General features: G+C 30.5%; 5 protein-coding genes and 1 long non-coding RNA gene across 9 annotated transcripts; 4 read left to right on the forward strand and 2 right to left on the reverse strand.

Moving 5' to 3' along the window:
- The first annotated feature begins 165 nt into the window (after window positions 1-165).
- Window positions 166-4,417, forward strand: LOC143302915 (uncharacterized). The gene is made up of 3 exons (XR_013058784.1): window positions 166-339; window positions 3,529-3,681; window positions 4,314-4,417. It is a non-coding gene; the product is annotated as an uncharacterized LOC143302915 (long non-coding RNA).
- A 1-nt stretch (window position 4,418) lies between these two features.
- Window positions 4,419-6,968, forward strand: LOC117155853 (uncharacterized). Of its 4 annotated transcripts, none has more exons than XM_033332301.2 (5): window positions 4,419-4,509; window positions 4,681-4,896; window positions 4,978-5,324; window positions 5,396-6,135; window positions 6,392-6,968. In XM_033332301.2, the coding sequence occupies exons 2-5, from the start codon at window positions 4,709-4,711 to the stop codon at window positions 6,671-6,673; spliced, it is 1,557 nt and encodes a 518-aa protein (XP_033188192.1). In that variant the 5' UTR covers window positions 4,419-4,509; window positions 4,681-4,708; the 3' UTR covers window positions 6,674-6,968. The 4 variants fall into 4 exon arrangements, with proteins under 4 accessions (XP_033188192.1, XP_076476096.1, XP_076476097.1 ...); XM_076619981.1 differs by having other exon boundaries at window positions 6,395-6,968; XM_076619982.1 differs by having other exon boundaries at window positions 6,379-6,491.
- A 1,219-nt stretch (window positions 6,969-8,187) lies between these two features.
- Window positions 8,188-9,942, reverse strand: Fkbp39 (FK506-binding protein 39kD). Its single transcript, XM_033329615.2, has 4 exons — window positions 9,761-9,942; window positions 9,492-9,581; window positions 8,432-9,320; window positions 8,188-8,357 (listed from the first exon to the last, which is right to left on the reverse strand). The coding sequence occupies exons 1-4, from the start codon at window positions 9,768-9,770 to the stop codon at window positions 8,276-8,278; spliced, it is 1,071 nt and encodes a 356-aa protein (XP_033185506.1). The 5' UTR covers window positions 9,771-9,942; the 3' UTR covers window positions 8,188-8,275.
- A 274-nt stretch (window positions 9,943-10,216) lies between these two features.
- On the forward strand, window positions 10,217-12,238 carry Mfap1 (Microfibril-associated protein 1). The gene is made up of 4 exons (XM_033329591.1): window positions 10,217-10,482; window positions 10,650-11,326; window positions 11,403-11,572; window positions 11,651-12,238. Exons 1-4 carry the CDS (start codon window positions 10,386-10,388, stop codon window positions 12,084-12,086), a joined length of 1,380 nt encoding a protein of 459 aa, XP_033185482.1. The 5' UTR covers window positions 10,217-10,385; the 3' UTR covers window positions 12,087-12,238.
- Window positions 12,239-12,854: 616 nt separating this feature from the next.
- Sec3 (exocyst complex component Sec3) lies at window positions 12,855-18,207 on the forward strand. The gene is made up of 12 exons (XM_033329584.2): window positions 12,855-13,252; window positions 13,351-13,899; window positions 14,081-14,235; window positions 14,317-14,544; window positions 14,660-14,896; window positions 14,965-15,205; window positions 15,283-15,500; window positions 15,568-15,758; window positions 15,843-16,210; window positions 16,307-16,452; window positions 16,532-16,726; window positions 16,798-18,207. The coding sequence occupies exons 2-12, from the start codon at window positions 13,452-13,454 to the stop codon at window positions 16,948-16,950; spliced, it is 2,580 nt and encodes an 859-aa protein (XP_033185475.1). The 5' UTR covers window positions 12,855-13,252; window positions 13,351-13,451; the 3' UTR covers window positions 16,951-18,207.
- On the reverse strand, window positions 17,347-18,282 carry COX7B (Cytochrome c oxidase subunit 7B). The gene is made up of 3 exons (XM_033329842.2): window positions 18,087-18,282; window positions 17,595-17,755; window positions 17,347-17,520 (listed from the first exon to the last, which is right to left on the reverse strand). Exons 1-3 carry the CDS (start codon window positions 18,130-18,132, stop codon window positions 17,446-17,448), a joined length of 282 nt encoding a protein of 93 aa, XP_033185733.1. The 5' UTR covers window positions 18,133-18,282; the 3' UTR covers window positions 17,347-17,445.
- Window positions 18,283-19,500: the final 1,218 nt, after the last annotated feature.

The following is a 19,500-nucleotide window of genomic DNA, read 5'->3' on the forward strand; positions in this document are numbered from 1 at the left end:
ACTTTATTTTATTTTGCTATAGGTGGCAAAATAATGTATGTATCTGCTTAATTAATTTAGGCAACACAAACAGCAGGTAAAATGGATAATTTGTCTATTCGTTACGTGATTCCGGACGTGATAACACGTTGAAAGATAGAATGGGACCCTCGAATGGGTCGAGTTTATATGACGAAGAAGCAGGACTTTCAGTTTCTTTTAGGCGTTCGCGAGTAGAACGTCGTGAGTGTAACGGTCACGCTGGCACGCGCGTGAAAGTTTTGTATTCCGAGCGCCCAGCCTCCTCTATGCACAAAGTTTATTGACGCAGGAAGAAGATTGAAACAGATACTTAAAAGCGTATGTAGATTTTCGAAAGCAATGAATAATTTAAAATTCAATTTTTATTCAATGATTTTATAATTACTATTACAATTGTAATTCTCGGTTAGTTACTTTTTTATACATCTTCTACTTTATATCAACATACATATTCTTCTTCCTAGTTGTTCTTAGTTTCTCAGGTAGAGAATAGTTTGTACTGTAAATCTTTGTGTGATAATGAAGTAATATATCGAATAGTACGCAGTGAAGTAAATAGTTAATAACTAAGATAATCCTTAAATAGTTAGATAAGCGGAGTATGCAAATATACATATGTATGTATCGGAAGAATGTATGGTTAAGAGCAGGGGTGGACTGGGACGTAAATTTTTACCGGGACATTAACGACATGACCGGCCATCCATTCTTAGTTCATTGATTAAATTTTACGTATAACGGCCCCAAAAACCCGACCGGCCCACCGGGAATTACCCCAAACTGCTCGATGGTTAATCCGTCCCTGGTTGAGAGTGCATGGCAAATAACAATAACAATTACTGTAAATCGAGTATCATTTTTTATGAAAATTATTTGTGTCTTACAACGTTGCAACATTTTACTCATAGAGATTTAACTTATTCTAAACTGTATGTGTGTACATATTTTAAAGAAACACGAATATATAGATAATGAATCTTCATAATAGAATCACCGTGTAAATTAATCGATTTGATCATAGAATGTATTAATCAATATGATCGAATGGTTTATATTACTATGTTTTAACAACAAATCGTACTTACGTATATCATAAGAATACCTGCAGTATTACACTTGCGATGATGTTACTATTATGTGATATGTTGTTTCAACTACTTAGCTCCTCTTGTTTAGTAATTTACTTTTGTTTTCAATTACGATAGTTCAACTTGATAGGATAGGGTTCTATGGCGATATACGAATAATCTTTTTCTTTTAAATATTTAGTCAATTGATAATTTATGACAATTGCAATTTAAGTGCGTATATCACCCTATCAACTAAAAATCAAAGATACCATGAATTTTAATAATATAGCAAGATAACGAAACAACGATTTAATTAATAGAAGGTGAAGTAAAATTTGTATTGCAAACAAAAATTTGCGAAGAATTCTACAAGTACGCGATACTCTGTGACGAGAATTGCGAAATGGAGTGAGTTTCAACGGAATGGCCATATGTTAGAGTCGAAGGATGAAGGTATAAGAACATGAAACGATCAATGGTCCACGAGTCATCGTGCCGTGGAGCCGTGGGTCGAAAAGTCAGGGCCTGTTCAGAGTCAATTTTTCTTAACCAATGAACGCGTCCTCTGAAGGAATTTTAGTTGTTCATTTTCATAAACCATTGATTTTCGCTCATTTGTACATTAAAAATTTCAATGTATCATAATATCTCATAGTATTAGAACTTGATTAATATTTTAAGCATTTTTAAACAATAATCTAATGATGGAACGAATTGTGAAAAAAAATGAAACAAATCATGGAACAACTTGATAACAAGTTACTCGATTTTATTGGTTATCCCTCTGAAGGTTAATTATGAATATTCTCAAAATTATATCGCGTCTCTTTTTAGTTATAAAAAGCATCTTGTGCGATGACATCTATTTCATTGATAGTTTGAATAATTTAGGCTCTTTTTACGATAATTAAATTTAGTAAAAAAAGAATATAGAAAATAATGAACATCTCAGTCAGATGGAAACTAAATCACGTGTATCTTTTTGGGTAATGCATCGCACGTTGACTACCGAAGCACGTACACACATGGACCAGTAAAACTGACGTAATCCTTTGATTCTTCGCTGAATATGCAGGTACACTCATTGCCATGGAACAATTGTTATTTTTGTACTTTCTCCAGCGAAAAGAAAAGCTATAGGTATTACCCTCTGGCTATTTAGCCGATTCCAACGGCCAAAGTTCGTATATCCGTTCAATGATACGAAACATAAATCTGCATATATGAAAGTTGTGGTTTGCCCGGGGCTATTTTGCCTTTCTTGTACCACCGAAAGAAAATTTTTATCGTATGATCGTCTTCTACTATATTGTTAGCCAGTAATCTTAAACTTTTATTTCATATTTTACAATCATACAATACACACAATAATACTATGTTAATATTTATAAATTTCTCACTTATCGCTAATTATTGCATTATTTGCATTCTATAAATTGCAAAAAAATAGTTACTTTGTAAAAAAACAAATAAGATAGACAGAAAGACGGAAGATCAATTGATTATAAATTCTATACAGCACTTTCGATGTCGTCAAAGTAAATAGAGAAAATCTTTTTTTTCGGATATTTACATGCTTAATTTATTATTTCCTGCGAGTTTGTTGATTTTATTGTGTAAGAACCGTAATCTAGCATATACGGCGTTTGAAAAAGAAAGTGTGTTTCGATTAATTCCTTTTTGTACATACTTGTATTTCTGAGGATCTGTTAGTCAATTAAAAGAACAAGTTCGGTCCTCTCAAGCGTAGATATGTAGCGTAACAGAGTGAAGTAGCGGGTATTTATTTTCAAGCTGTGGGGCGGTACGTTTTCATACGACGGTCCTGAATGAGTACGAGTGAAAGTTCGTGAGTTAAATATTTTTTGTAACTTCGTTTTGCAGATCGCTCATACGTATATACGAGCTTCCTATAAGATAAGTTACAGCACGCTATGTTCGCTTCTTAATGAGGAATAAAGTGTATATAGTTATTTATATGTCGTAAGCGCACAAAAATTAATCGTAGGATTGAGAAAAGGAACAAAAAAAAAAAAAAAAAAAGAAAAAAGAAAGAAAAAATGGAGAAAGCGCACATATTGTTAAATGAATAGAAAAATGACCGTAATGGTTTAAACTACAATTTGAGTCCAAAAAAAAATTACAATTTGAGTTCAAATCGAGATTTGAGAAGAATAAATTCACAATCGAACATTTAATGATTACTTAATTAAATGACCCTAATCTAATAAACGTTTATACGTTTTTCTTTATTTCAACTTTATCCCTTCTCTTTTTGAACATGCAAACTAATTGATATTTACCGAATTAGGTAGGTTTGTAGGTTTAATACAAAACTTTTCCGATTATGCAATGTATCTAAGAAATATTAAGTTTCTGACTGGAGCTGCATTCTTCTCCAAACACAGGACTTTTGTAACGTCAATCGACATTCTAGGGTGCACCGTGTAATACCTGAACACCGGGCAGTGAGTTATAGTGACGTGAAAGTTTCCGACTGGAAGAAGCGGAATGCGGAGTGCTGGGCGCTACGGTGTGTACACTGATCCATGGTACTAGCACAGACGAGTACTCGTCTGTGGTACACTAGGTAATTGTATGGCTGATACCATGTTTATTATACATGTTATGCGTACACGGCTACTTCTGGTATATTAGTCCGGCCGACCGATTCCCGTATCGGATACATATTTCATTTCTATGGCTTGATTCATATGATGGTTATATTTTAATATTGTTCTCAAGAAAATAGTTGATTATTTTATGAAGCTTAAAGAGTATAAAAATATAAAGATTACAAGAAATATTAATTAAACGATAACAAAATTTGTTTTCAAAAATTCGTTGTGTAAATAATTATTGCAAAAATATAATATTATCTTATATTTTCATCAGTCTGTAAAGAATGTCCTATATAACGTAATACTCGTTTCACATTGTCCAATTTCTTACGTGAACATGACGAATGTGAAAGCGACCTTGAAACTTGGGTCATCCATCGCATCAATACTAAGCAGTATGTCCGATAAATATCTAGCTAAAAAAATTTTTATCTGATAGATTCGATCGTGTAGCTAGAATTTCAATGAAAAATTAAGTTGCAGTATTAATTTAGTCAACCTGTAGATAAATGACGAATTAGAATTGGAAATTTCTTCTGTACAGTTTCAACAATCGATGAAATAATACATCGTAATTTTTCATCATAATTTTGTATTATAGATTCAGTGAGTATCAAGAAGAAGGCAAAGAATGATGCTGAAATATTAATGATAATGGAGGAACTTAAGAATGAAAACGCGTGGCTATTAGCCCGCGGGCGATTATTCTAAAAAAGCATGCAACGGTGGTTACTGGCCCTAGATGAACCTGCATCTAATCCATGCGGTAACACCGTCATCAGCCACGAACCATCCGGGTACGAATACATAAATTCGTACGCAATTTATACCCGTATGGCATATTCAATTATTTTTGAAAATCATAGTTGTTTATCTGTATTAATGTTAATAGCTTTTATCGATGGCACCGTTAAAAGTACATACAAGAATGTGATAGTTTTTTAAGACTTCGTGGGAATTTCGTATAGGTGGTACTAGGTTGGATCGTAACAGGGGATGCTGGAACGCGGGAAGTTTTGTTCCAGTGCCGCAATCGCAACGGCCTTGGCAGTTTCAGGTGGGAACCAAACTAGCTCTGACAGTGAAACTACTAAATTGTCTTTATATGCGGCGAATGAGCGATTCACTTGCAATCCTGACAATCTGTACGCGGTACCACGAATTGGTTTACATGAGATAGAATGGTAAGTGAAACTTCTTCTTTTATCACTTTTTAATTAAATATTTTGAAATACTGATATAAAGCAGAAAAAATTATTCTTCAGGATAGAGGCTGACTCGCTAGAGGCTGATGTTTCAAGATTCGTAGCCGGTTCGTCAACAGTAACAACGACCACAACGCGAAATAATCTAAAAAAATGTTGCCGAACTTCGACCAGTTCCGGTTACTCCAGCCATTCTCCGCCATTGTCGGCTGGTTCATATTCTTGTTACACATCAGCAGTCTCCGGTCAGAGTCTTTTTCGAGGAATACCTTTAACAATGAAGGATCAATTCAGCGGAGGTCTTGCTGTGATTCACGAGAGCGAGTCAATTCCACGTCCTATTTGGCCGACTGCATTTCCCAATCCGCGCGAACTCTATCAGAGCGAAGAAAATCCCGAATATGATAGTAAGCAAATAGATTCTTTTTTTCTTTTAATGTCTTATAAAAACAGTAAAACATGTTGCGGTTTATAATAGCTTTGTACACATGTTACGGATGCAGTTGCGCATATACCTATTCATATTGCGATTGGGATTATGAAAAATCTGCAAGTATATCAGCACACGATGTCCTCCTTGAATTATCTCAAACACTAAACTCTGTGATAGAAGGCAAAAATGCTATGACACCAGAAGAGATCTTGCACAATATCTCGTATAAGGTGGCCCAAGGAATTGGTTTGAAAGGAGGACTTTATGAGTACGTTTACCATAATTCCTCTTTTTTACCAAGCAAACGATCGTTCTTAAACGACAAGAATTCGTGTCTATTAAGTAGCAATAAAAATTCGTCGTCGAAAATCAATCCAGTAAACTCAAAACTTTACGATAATACACGACACCTTTATCTGCACAATCCATGGTACACTTGCTTATGCACTTGTGAACATACTCACAGATTTTTGTCGTCTTCTAAAAATGACAAACAAACCAAGACGCACGATGAATCAGAAAACAAAGAAAATCCACCTGTTATACTTTTCATGGATAATCATTGTCAAAGAACAAATTCAGAATTAACACTGCAGAACAATAAAAACACATTTGAGTCGCACGTTTGCAAATGCTTAAATCGTTCAATTGCTCTCGATAAAAAAACGAAAAACATATACTTGAACCGTTGTATTAGAAGTGATACGAAAGAGGCGATCAATATTAATGAAGAAAACAAACAGGACAGGGATAAAGTTATTTCTAACGAACCAGAATACTCTATGGTAAGTCTATGTGAAATACTTCTGAGCTATAAATTTAACGCATATTGTATAATCTTTTAACCGACTTCTTTACTCGATGCACAAATCGTTACAAATAGATCTAACTCTTTAGAGATAAAAGCAATTACTGCCATATAATAGATTCATTACCTGATTCACCTGTAATGTATATTCCTTTTTGCACATAATAACGTTAGGAGCAAATAACAGTATTCACAATGTCAATGTAACCAACGTATCAAGACTGATGTTTCAGCAGTTGGAGTGCAGTGACGGTGATTCATTCAACAAAGGTAGAATCTTCTCATCCAACAGAAATAATTGGGATTATCGTGTGCGAGGATTTGCCGAAGACTTAGATTTCACGCTCGACGTTTCACGAGCGGAACGCTTAGGTCGTGTAATTGCAAAAGCAAAACGAAAACGACAATGGTGCAGAGCTCTGACCGCCTTCTTCGGACTAGTCTTCTTTGTTTTAAGTGTCGTCATTGTTTCCTTATCAGTAACAAAAGGACGTAAAGTATTTGGAAGCATGTAATTCGATTTATAAATCATAACAACTTAATCAGAGTACTTTCGTAACTCTAGTAAAAATACTGACTGACACTTGCTTTATATGCTTTTAGTACCTTATATTGTTAAGCTAAAATAATAGGATCTAAATCCTGTTAGCAATATATGGCTGTGACCATGTTTTCTTATGTATGAATATTAATATGCAATGTATATCCAGATAAAGTAATATTAAGTAATATAACTAAGATAAACTATAAGACATGAAAATTATATGATTAAAAATTTAGTTAAATGAATAAAGAAAATTAAATTTATAAGAGCTTAGCTGATTTTTCCTTAATAGCATGATTATCTGCATTTTTTAAATTCATTTTTACTTAAAAATAAAATTGTTAAAGATATATTAGGTATTTTAATGAAGGAAACATTGGCTTGGATATAGAACATTATTTTAATTGTTGAAGTCAATCATTGCGCATGTTTTCACGGACGTGAGTATACAGTATACGTATAACACAACTACCGTTAAATAAAATTCGATAATTTGAAATATAGTAAAAAATAATACATACCAAATTTAAGTTTTGATAAAAATATTATTCTTTTATGCATAAAAATAATAGAATAAATTGTTATGAACTTAAATATTTAATACTTAATCGTATGATATAAAGGTTATATCCCCCTGTATATTTTCAGATTATCTCAATTATTTACTTGCTCGATTATTTTGAGTAATAGAAAGAAAAATACATTTGTTTGACTTAAGGTACGAATTCAATTTTTATTTACATTAATGATGTGAAAGTAGCTGGAAAAAAAATTATAATTTTTAAGTTAATCAGTAGTTTAGTATATAATAACCTGCATTGTTCCAGATTTCATTCTAAATTGGCTTAAAATGGTATGTATACCATGTGTAGCTATACCAATATTACTCATTATATGGAGATTCTTGATACAGCCATTATTTATAAAATGGTGGCAGTTCAGAAACAAACAAATAGAATTAACAAATAATGAACAACCCCCGCAACTTGTAAAGGAATGTAAAAATGGAGTTTGTACATTATCATGGACAAAAAATCAAGACGAAAATTCCATGAAAAAGCATTGAAATGAAACTTGTCTATAAACACAATTATTCCGAATATAATTTATTGTATAATATTAAACTTTATATTTGTTTACAACTTTTTAAATAACCATAAGTATATTATGCATATACATAGTATACATCTTGTGCAAAGTATTTATTATATTTAGGATGTTCATGTTATTACGCCAAATTCATGGGAGATTTAAAAAGTTTGTTCAAATTATCGTGTTACCTATATAAAAGATAATAAAATTTTATCCTCTTCTGCTTTTCTCGCAAATCTATTACTAATAATAATTACTGATACTAATACTAGAAACAAATAGCTCGTCATCTTGTATATCAATAACATATAGTTATATGAAAATGTAATTTTACTTTGTATTCCAACACAGTTATTTATGTATTCTTATGTTGTATTTTCAAGAAAATTGAAGTTTTGTAAGATAATGAAAAAGGGTATTACATTTATTAGTTTAAAATACATTATACATCACTTAACAATACTTAAATATTCATAAAAGTTTAATGTACATTCCGAAGTTCCACTTCAAACATAAGTGTACTATTACCAGGAATAACAGGTGGCGAGCCTTTTGCTCCATACCTATAACAAACATGTAAAACGTAATATGAATAATATATTTAAATTTAGTTCACACATAAATGAATGATACATACGCCATAGCTGGAGGTATTGTGATCTGTCGTTTTCCTCCTACTTTCATTCCCTGAATACCAACATCCCATCCTTTAATTACTTCACCTTTCCCAAGCCTGAATTTAAAACCATCTCCTTGTGTTGTTGCATCAAATTTCTTTCCATTTTTTAAACGACCCACATAATATACAGAAACCAATTTTCCACTTTTGGCAAGAACACCATTACCGACTTTCAATTCTTTTATTTGCACTCCACCTTCTACTACCCTTGTTTTCTGATCACTTTGGGTATTTATTTCATTTTGTTGCTGTTCCCTTTTATCTTTTTTTTGCTTTGCCTCTTTTCCATTTAGTATTTTCTTTTTTTGTTGTTGTTGTTTATTTCTTTTATCTTTCTGTTGAGGCTTTACTTTCTCTTCCTCTTCCTCTTTATCTTCTTCTTCACCCTCCTCATCCTCATCTTCATCTTCATCTTCATTTAATAGTGATTCTTCATCTCCTTCTTCAGAATCATCAGAATCATTTTCTTCATTCATGCCATCTAGTTCTATATCCTCATCAGAAGATTCTGCTTCAATTTCTTGTTTAAGACGCTTAGTATTTTTTTCATTCTTTAAGGTATCTATAGCTTTTCTTTTTGATTGTTTGTCAACCAACTGTGGTACCTGTTCTTCTTCTTCTTCTTCTTCGCCTTCTACGTCCTCTAGATCATCCAAGTCCAAATCTTCATCAGGTATTAAATAACCAGTTAAATGTACATGACCATGGCCATGACATATAAATGCTATTGTACTTCCCTCATGAAAATTTAAATCAAGTGGTACTTGCCACGTTGAGCTCTTTCTTAAATTGCATAACAAATAACTAGTACCTTCATAGTATAACATCACTTGTACCACACCGTCATCTATAATAAATAAAGTATAAAATGACATACTATTATTATTTAGAAATATAACAAATTTCAATTTTTCAATTACTTATTTAAGATTTGAATAACATGCTAGATTATTATTCAAATTTTAAAACGATTATTTATAAATTTAAATTTAGCATAAGACGAATTTATTAATATTACCGGCTTTTTGAAGATTTAAACTAGCCATTGATACATGGAATGATTTTTCAACGGTCTGTGTATATCGTTTATTTGGTTCCAGTATTAAACCTAAAAAAAAAAAAATTATAAAATTATTATTAATATTTATACAAATTCCTTTTCGTAAAATATTGTTTTCATAAGGAGCAACCGTTTTTCGAAACCACATGGCGACACCATTTTAAAACACTTTATACCGGTAAATTTTGGAAAACCATCAGATAATTCTTAACCATGATTATACTTACCCCAAAACATTTTGTCTGTGTAACTTTTGACTCTTATTCCAGTAAAATGAAATATCAATTATAAAAACTTTCTATTTTTTACATTCAAATACAGATACCAAGTGCCCTTTACGACCTCGCGCCAACTACTAATGAACAACTAAAAGACTTCATACAGCGCCATTACCTACAAATCAATTTCTGTCACGAACTAATTTTTTTTATAGATTCAACACCATATTTTAATAACAGCGATTAAAACTTGATGGATTTTAGAACATTTTCTTATCCTTGAAATTCTTAACTTAATAAATAACAATTCTTACTGATAATATCACGTTTTCACTAAAATATTTTTACTTAATTTTTGTACTTAAAGTAATATTTCGTAATTTCATTACGATCATGTTACAGGCGGTACGACATAAAGTTTAGCAACGATTTACAGTTTACATTCATAGAATCATATGCATTTTTGGCATGGCCTTAAAGAGTGGTCGATAGCACATCTATATCATATATATTTTTAAGTGTAAAATGTTTGACCACGGTCAGGTGTGTTTGACTATTATTGACAAGACATAGATAGAGTATAATTTATAATATCTTTAGACTGCTTGAAAAATTTATGTTGTGAATTAGCAAAATGATGATGGATTATTTTGTTACAAATAATTCTTTGGCACCTGCGCCAATGGGAATTCAGAGTACTGCTGGTGCCGTACCTGTAAAAAATGATAAAGGTTAGTAATTAAATATTGTAATTAATATTTAACTAACTATAATAATTATCTTCCTCTTTCGTCTAAAAATAGTAACAATAATATAAAGATAAATAGTAACAACAGTTGTTTCTGTGAATTATGTCTTAAGCGTTACAATACCTAAAAAATTTTGTTTGAATTTATAGGTGAACTTTCTATGAAAAAAGTAAAGGTACATCGTTATGTCTCTGGTAAACGACCTGATTATGCACCAGCTGCTAGCTCAGAAGAAGAGTCCGAAGAAGAAGATTTCTTAGAAAGGCGTGTACATAAAAGTTATGAGGAAAATGAAATTTCTATAGATACCCCTACACATTCGCAAGTGAAAATATGTGATGAAGATGATCCACGTATAAGAAGATTGACGCGTTTAGAAAAGCAGAAGGAATCTAATACAGAAATTCGTGCAGAGAGACATAGACACATACATGAACCAGAATTAATTGAAGTTGAGCCTGAAAGAACTCGGGAAAGGATAAAGTTAGAAAGTTCAGATTCGTCAGAAGATGAAGAATTATCAGATTCTGAAATTGAGAGAAGACGCGAAGCATTAAAACAACGGGTTTTATCAAAAAAAGAGAATGAAGAAGAATTAATTCATGGAGAAGAAGATGAGAGGTCAGGTGATACCTCAGAGGAAAGTTCCGAATATGAAGAATATACAGATTCAGAGGAAGAAACTGGACCAAGATTGAAGCCAGTTTTTGTACGTAAGAAAGACAGAATTACGGTAATGGAAAAAGAAAAAGAAGCAATGAAACAAAAACAAGCGGAAATTGAAGCTAAAAAGTTAGCAGAAGAACGGAAACGACAAACATTACGGGTAAATCTAATTATATGACTAGTAAATAAATCAATAACTAATAGTGATTATCTCCTTTATTCTATTTATTACATAGATGGTAGAAGAAGCAATAAGAAAAGAAGCACAAGTAGGTAAAACCACCAGTGAGCATGAAGGAAAACTTGAAGATGTTTGTACAGATGATGAGAATGATGAAGTTGAGTATGAAGCTTGGAAATTGCGAGAATTAAAAAGAATTAAACGTGATCGTGAAGAAAGAGAACAGTATGTATCGTTATTACAATAACAATTATTTGATACATATAAAAATTTTTATAATATTTTTTAAAACATTTCTTATAGACTTGAAAAAGAACGACTTGAAGTTGAACGAATACGTAACATGACAGAAGAAGAGCGGAGACAAGAAGCGCGCTTAAATCCAAAAGTCATTACAAATAAAGCAGCCAAAGGAAAATATAAGTTTCTACAAAAATATTATCATCGTGGAGCTTTCTACTTAGATAAAGAGGATAATATATTCAAGCGAGATTTCTCTGGTGCAACTTTGGAGGATCATTTTGATAAAACGATTTTACCCAAAGTTATGCAAGTGAAAAACTTTGGACGCAGTGGTAGAACTAAATATACTCATCTAGTTGATCAAGATACTACTCAATTTGATTCACCATGGATCTCAGAAACAGCACAAAATTTAAAATTCCACAATAATCAAGCTGCTGGAATGAAGCAAGTATTCGAACGACCATCATTAAAAAAAAGAAAAAATGAAAATTAATCAGGATACATTAAGAATTTTATATTATATTAGAATTAGTAACATATTGTAAAATTGTTTTATTTAAATCAAATTTTTTTTTATTAATTGGGGCTTTTGAATACCTTAAATATGTAACAATGTATAAATACAACTCTTAGTATATCTTATAATCTTGATTTACTTTTTTACATATCAAGGTTTTTAAAGCATGTTATTTAAACTTATTTGTACTCATGAAAATGTTTTATTTTTCCAACAATAATTACTTTTGAAGGTACCATGATAATATTCGTATCATCAATAACAGTTAATTTCCTGAGAAAAATATTATATAATTGTTAAATAATTCTAACAAAGATGAAGTATTAGTTATTACTAATAATACTCAGGAATTGGCTCTTTTAGAATATATTTGCTAATTTGACTATATTCACTATGTTATACTTGTCTACATAAAAAATATACATTATCACAAATAATAATAGTTACCTATGGCAAAATATGTTTAGATCGTTAAGTTATTTTTACAAATGTGATTTTTTATGTATAATGCATAGGATTTTTATTACAATTCAAATATATTGACCAGGGTTTAATATCTGCAACTTTCATAAATATAGTTTAAAACTAAGAAATCTAAAATAATACGTTAAATATCCATTTAATGTCATATTGATCAATAAACATTTAAAATAACTTCTAAAATGGTTAAACATTCTGTTACCAAGTATTGCATCACCAAGAAATTCTAATCTCTAATAACATTCAGTAATATTATTCAGTGTATATGAAGGATGTGTAAAGGCCTAAAACATTTAAGTCATTTATTTTAAATTTATGTTTTTCAATTAGGCTAATGTGCGATTTAGTTTTGAGCATTGAAATACAAATCTCTGCATTTAATAAAACACATTTTGAACTTGGCTATGTACCTACTGTTGGTAGTTGGTAGCTGGTAATTGGTAGTTAGTAGAGGTTAGTACCAGGTATCTACCAGTTAGTACTTACATTTGTCAGTAAACTAAAAAACTGGCAAACAAGACATTGTATTTGACAGATTCGTAAACAAATCAAGTGATTGACTTTGATATAAAATATGTAAAATTATATTCTGCCATAAATTTGTAACGAATAATAAATTATAAAAGATATGTGACTGAAATTAAAGTGCACTAACCTAACAGGTATTAATTCTGTAATAATATTTGAAAAATATTAAAGATGACTAAAGTTATATAATTTTGTAAAATTTTACACGATATTCTCAATTTGTTTATTACAGGCCTTTTAAATTAGCGAATTTACTTATAAATAACGTTTTAAAGTGATATTGCTTGTATATTATATAAACTCAAACTTCAACTTCAAACTTCAACTTCAGTTATGGCAGCAATAAGACATACATTACAAAGGGAAGTGTTTACACCTAGTGATGAAAAATTATTAAGCGTATGTTATGTCAGTAAAGCATATAGAAAAAAGAAAATGAGCTTTTTGTGCTTAACTACAACTACAGATTCACCTTCATCTTTACTTTTATACCAAGTAAAAAAGAATGATAAAAATGTATTTAAGAAGAAACAATCATGGCCTTTAAGCGATATTCAAATTGTGGATGGCGTTAAAAATGATTCTATGGATATAGAATTGCACATTGATAAAGTATATAAGTGGTCAGTGACAACAGCACAAGAACGAAGGACATTTATAAGTAATTTATATACTTATTCTTGCAATTTAGCCCAAAGGCCACAATTTAAAAATATTCCAAAGGAATTACTTATAGATCCCAGTTCATTAAAGGAAAGTGATAGTATTACTTTCACACCAGGTAAACATTATAGTTTGCTTGTAATTAGCTTATTATTTATTTATATTTTAAATAATATCTGTTTACATATATATGATTATTTGATATTACTAAGTTTATATGAATTTAGAGTTTAAATAGATATGTAATGTATAATATAGACAAAATAATTTCAGTTATCCTAACATTAAAATATTTTTAGAGCTGTTAACATCTCCTATTTCATCTGATTATCAGCCTATTACTGAAAAAGAAGCTGCTGATTTAAAACAATTAATGGAGGATTGTGAATATGCAGTCTCTAATGCGGAACTTTTTATGGAAACCCTTTCTAAGGATCTTTCAATTCTTGATGGGGTAAAATTATAGTTTTAGTGAATTATAATTCTTATTAAGAGAAATCTCAATTCAGAGGGAATTTACTTTTTATTAATACAGGAAAATGTACAATCAGTTTTGGCATCAGAAGCCTGTGTAACTCAATTAATGAATAGTATAGAAGCAGCAATAACTGAAGCTTCTATTGTCGAATCTCGTCTTGCAGCCTATGATGAGGCCCTTGGTAGAATTAGGGAAGTTATGGCACGTGTAGGTCAAAAAAATCAGGCGATTCATACAGCTAATAATAATGCACGGCTCCTCTTAGATCAATTGAATACAGTAATAGTAAGTAATTTTTACTTTATTACATTTTACAACTTTTTTTATTTGTATAAAATTTTTATTCTGTAATTATTTTAATCCCAATTCTGTAATAATAAAATAATTTTAATCCTGTAAGTCACAATTAGATATTTCTCCAACTCACCAACGTGTTTTGAGTGAAGCTGAGCTTCCAGGAGAAAAAGAAGAACTTAGCCAAGCAGGCGCTGCTCTATTAAAAGCAATAACAGCTCCTTTACCACCCGGACTTGATAAATTAAGTGCAGTAACAGAACAAAAAAGACGACTTGATAAACTTAGAGTAAAATTTTCTGTAATTGTTGCTAGACATTTAAATAATCTCTTCATACATTTGGTATGTGTGCCTATGAAAGTAATACAAAATTAAAATATCATTGATATTGAAGTATAATATCGTTATAGGGCAATGATGTTGGAGATATGTCTACATCAATGACAGATTTAATTCTTCCAACACATCAAGCAGTTCATCATGAACTTGAACCATATACAGAGCTAATGCAATTATTAAGAGCATTAGATAATAAGGCTTTTATACAGTTAACTAAAGTATATACAGATACAATGAGTAAACTATATAAAAGGGATTTAAAGCGATTTTTTGAGGAAGCAAAAAATAAACTAATTTGTAAACGCCTTCAAGGTATATATGTTACACTTTTTTTCTTCATTGTTAATAATAATAAATTTTCATTTTTTACAAGAATGTACATTTTTAAGCAAATACATCAAAGTCTAGTGGCCAAAAAGTAGAAGATTTACTGAATCCTGCACCTATTTGCTTATTAAGTGGTGAAACATGGGCACCAGTAGGGGAAGGAAATCTTTTAGACTCGGTACTTGATTGTCTGCTTTCTCAAATGCAACCGGTCTGTCTCGCAGAACAAGCATTCTGCATTTCGTTTCTACAATTAGATTCTGTTCTTTCTCCATCAAAAGTATGTAAATTGTTGTTACAGATTTATTACAATATTCAAAAACTAAGTATCTATCTAAATGTGTTAGAGTAGTGAAATGGAAGAAACAGATAATGTTAGTAATGGAGCTGCAAGTCCTGGATCAGTGACTTCTACAGCAAGTAAAAAATTAGAAAGACAAGTAAATGAAGAAGTGCGTGCTACAATGGCGGCTATATTTCCATCGCTAGAAACTGAATTAAATAATTTTATTGCCTTTCTGGATAAAATCGATAGCTTGTAAGTATTTTATAAAATTTTTATTTCTACAATTAATTTTTGTTTAATTTGCTTACAGAATAATTAATGCAAAAAGTATTTCAGTTGGTGTATGTATGTCTTGGTACGTTTGTCACAACATGTTATGTCAGCGCAAGACACTGGTTCATTTTTATCTATGACATTTGCTTCTGCTCTAATTCAAGTTAAAAGAGCATTTGATAAATTTATGCAAACACAATTACAATCAATTCTCTGTGATACTAAAGTTAATCGCAGAAATAAATGTGGTATTTTACCATATGTAGAGAATTTTGGACCATTTGCAAGAACGGCAGAAAAAATCTTTAAAAATTCAGATAGAAAAGTTGATCTTGAGAAGTGGTATACTAAATTAGTGAGTACAATGTTTGAAGCTATTGTCATCCATAGCAGAGAACATCATAAAACTCCACAAGAAGTTATTAAAATGGGTAAGATAAATCTATTAACTTTATACTTTAATTATGATTGTGTATGTTAATAATTAAAATTATTAGCGCTAAATAAATAATTGTGTTATATTTTAGAAAACTTTCACCATTTATATGATCTTCTATCACAATTAAAAATACCTATATTTGACCATGAACGAAAGGAAGCTAAACAAAAATATCAGGATGCTTTACGTGCATATGTTACACAATATTTTGGGAGACCTCTAGAAAAACTGAATGTTTGTGACTTAAATCTTTTTTCTTAGCCTTTCTATAGTATTTCTTTTAATTATTATAATGTATAATATATACTTACAGCTATTCTTTGAAGGCGTGCAAGCAAAAGTTGGTGCTGGAGTTAAAGAATCTGAAGTTAGCTATCAAATGGCTTTTAGTAAACAAGAACTTAGACGTGTCGTAAAAGAGTATCCTGCTCGAGAAGTTAAAAAAGGTTTAGAAAATTTGTACAGAAAGGTTGAGAAACATTTATGCGAAGAAGAAAATTTATTACAAGTAAATTAAAAATACGAATAATTTATTCATTTTTCTGTATTATATTTTATATTGTATAATTTTTTATTTAGGTTGTTTGGCGTGAAATGCAAGGTGAATTTATCGCGCAGTATATATACATAGAAGAGCTAATTCAAAGGTGTTATCCAGATAGTATGGTAACTCTTGAATTTACTATACAAGATATTTTAGAATTTTTTTCAGAAATAGCTCGATCTCATTGAAAAAAATTAATAATTTACTAGTTGTAAAATAAACGTTTCATAATATATATTAATATTTAAATTGAAATAACAATAACAAAATAATGTAATTTCTTGATAAGAAAATGTAAATACTTAATTTTCATATGAACTATTTAGATTTTTGTTCAGTTTGAGTCTTCTTGTGAAATAAGATAAATAAAACAAGCTTATTTATTTAATAAAATTCAATCTATATACTTCTGGTATTTTTACTCTTAATAATTTTTACATTTCTTAAAAATGTAAGAAAATTTTTTTAATGTAGAGATATTAAAAATAGAGAAGATATATGTATCTTTTAAGGTAAATGTTAAGTTACTAAACTTTATTTGTAAATATAAATTAAAAAAATGTAGGGATTATATAATATAGGGATTATATATATCATAAATGTTTTACTATTACTTTTCACAATAAAGTAATCATACAATTGTTATAATTATTATCTGCTATAATATTATATTTGAATTCATTTTATTTAGAACTTTTAGGCCTATCTTCTGGTTTTGGTGGACGGAAGTTAAGCCAAAGCAATCCAGATACCCTACCCTAAAAATTAAGATAATATAAGTAGAAATAGTTTAACAAAATTTAAAACAGTAATCTATTTGATATATGCATACATATGCTATAGTAGCACCAAGTATAATGATACCAGCTGCTAACTGTAAGTTATATTTTTGTTGAGCTTTAGCATATGATTGCTGCCACGAGCCTTGTGGTACAAGCACTTCATCCATACTTGGTGGTCTAAGTTCATTAGGTACATGGTATGATCTTACACCTTTAATGTTATATATGTTATTAATAGAAATATAATAAATAATAGAATATAGGGAATCATTATTAAAATAACTTTTCTCTTGGCTATAAGTAATTTTATGCAAAAATAGAAAATCTTTCTCTTTATTAAATACCAGAAAGTATCAAAAGAATTAATCAAATAAATTACTAATGATAAAGTTAAGAAAAGTGTATGTATATATATAAACTAAGCTTTGTAATTGCTATTAAACATTTTTCAGCAATATCAAATTCTCAATGTTATATAAGATTATTCAATAATATATTATCTTGGTGTCATGGAATAAAACATAGTAATATTACTAGCTTACCATTTCGTGTATTTCGGACAATTGGTTGTAAAATATGTCGTAACATCTTTACTGTTATAAATTAATTTTTGATACTTAAACAATACGTAGATCCGCCGACAAAGACGAATGAAAAGACAAATAGTATGTACCAGTATATACTATGTAGGTTGGTAAAATCATAGAGTAAAATACGTTCAATACCTATAATTACTGCGCATCTGCGCATGAAACTGTCATAAGCATGCGATATTTAGATACGAAAACTGCTTGTCAAAACTGTAACGCCGTAGCCCGCGCTTAATACTGTTTGTTTCGAATCCGAATGGAGAATACTATCGGGGTAGGTGTATTCTAAGAATTGCCCAGGTTTATCTCTTTTTCGACATGTTTGACTCAGGATTAAGATGCGTCGGAATCACTATCATATAAACAGACCTGAACTCTGAACATTCCTATATCAAAAGCGGAGAAGACACTTTATATTTCAAATTTTTTATAGCAACCGCGAGCTTGCTTTCTGTCTTAATTCGTAAACTAATTAACTAATTCTATATATCGTGAATTATCTAATTCATAACTTTCGAAATAATTTGTGACGATCAAGGAAACCCATTTATTGGTTATCCGTCAAAATTCTAATCTTCTAATCACCATTGCAATTGGCTTTCTTTATGTTAAAATGGAAGGGATGGGAAAGCCTGCACGCACTTGAGTAGCGACATCCTGAGAAGGTGCAGGTAATTGTATGGTGTTCATTTTATTTCCCTTTTCTCTCGGCATGCATAACAGTTGTTCGTTCGTTTCTTTTCCATCAAGAGCTCATCGGCGGCCGTTGCCGAAACAATGCAGCCGTTGACCACCAGATGCCCCTTTTTTCAGTATCCATCTTTTATTGACATTTTGAGTTTATTTTTTCTCTTGGATTTGAACAACATTACTTCTCAGAGATGGGTTACAGAACGTACAGAAATCGTAAACAACATTACGTTGATTATACTGCAAAATTTTTATTTCGTCGCCAACATAATTTTGTATAATCAAATAACTGAATTTTTTGATATGATCTTGTCAACATATTTCAAGGTCAACGAAATCTGTGTGTTTCTTTGTAAATAATTATATATGTTATAAAACATATATACATATATACAAACATATATACATTGATAAAATCCATAGTCCACGTACAATAAATAATAGTACATAATAAGAACACAAAATAAAGGGAATACTCGAGTGATGTTAAAATATCTTGACTTTCTGGCCGAAAGTTGCAAGTTCGATTCTTTTTATCAGTTGTTTATAGCGGAATTGTACCAGGATTGTATCAAAAAATTCAAATTCCTTGATTATATGGGTTTTATCAAATTCTACAAGATTGTATGTACACTCTTGGGAGGCTAGTAGGGGGAAAAAGCTACATTTCTACATT

The sequence above is a fragment of the Bombus vancouverensis genome, chromosome 7, assembly GCF_051014615.1.
Source record: "Bombus vancouverensis nearcticus chromosome 7, iyBomVanc1_principal, whole genome shotgun sequence".
Classification (NCBI taxonomy): Eukaryota; Metazoa; Arthropoda; class Insecta; order Hymenoptera; family Apidae; genus Bombus; species Bombus vancouverensis.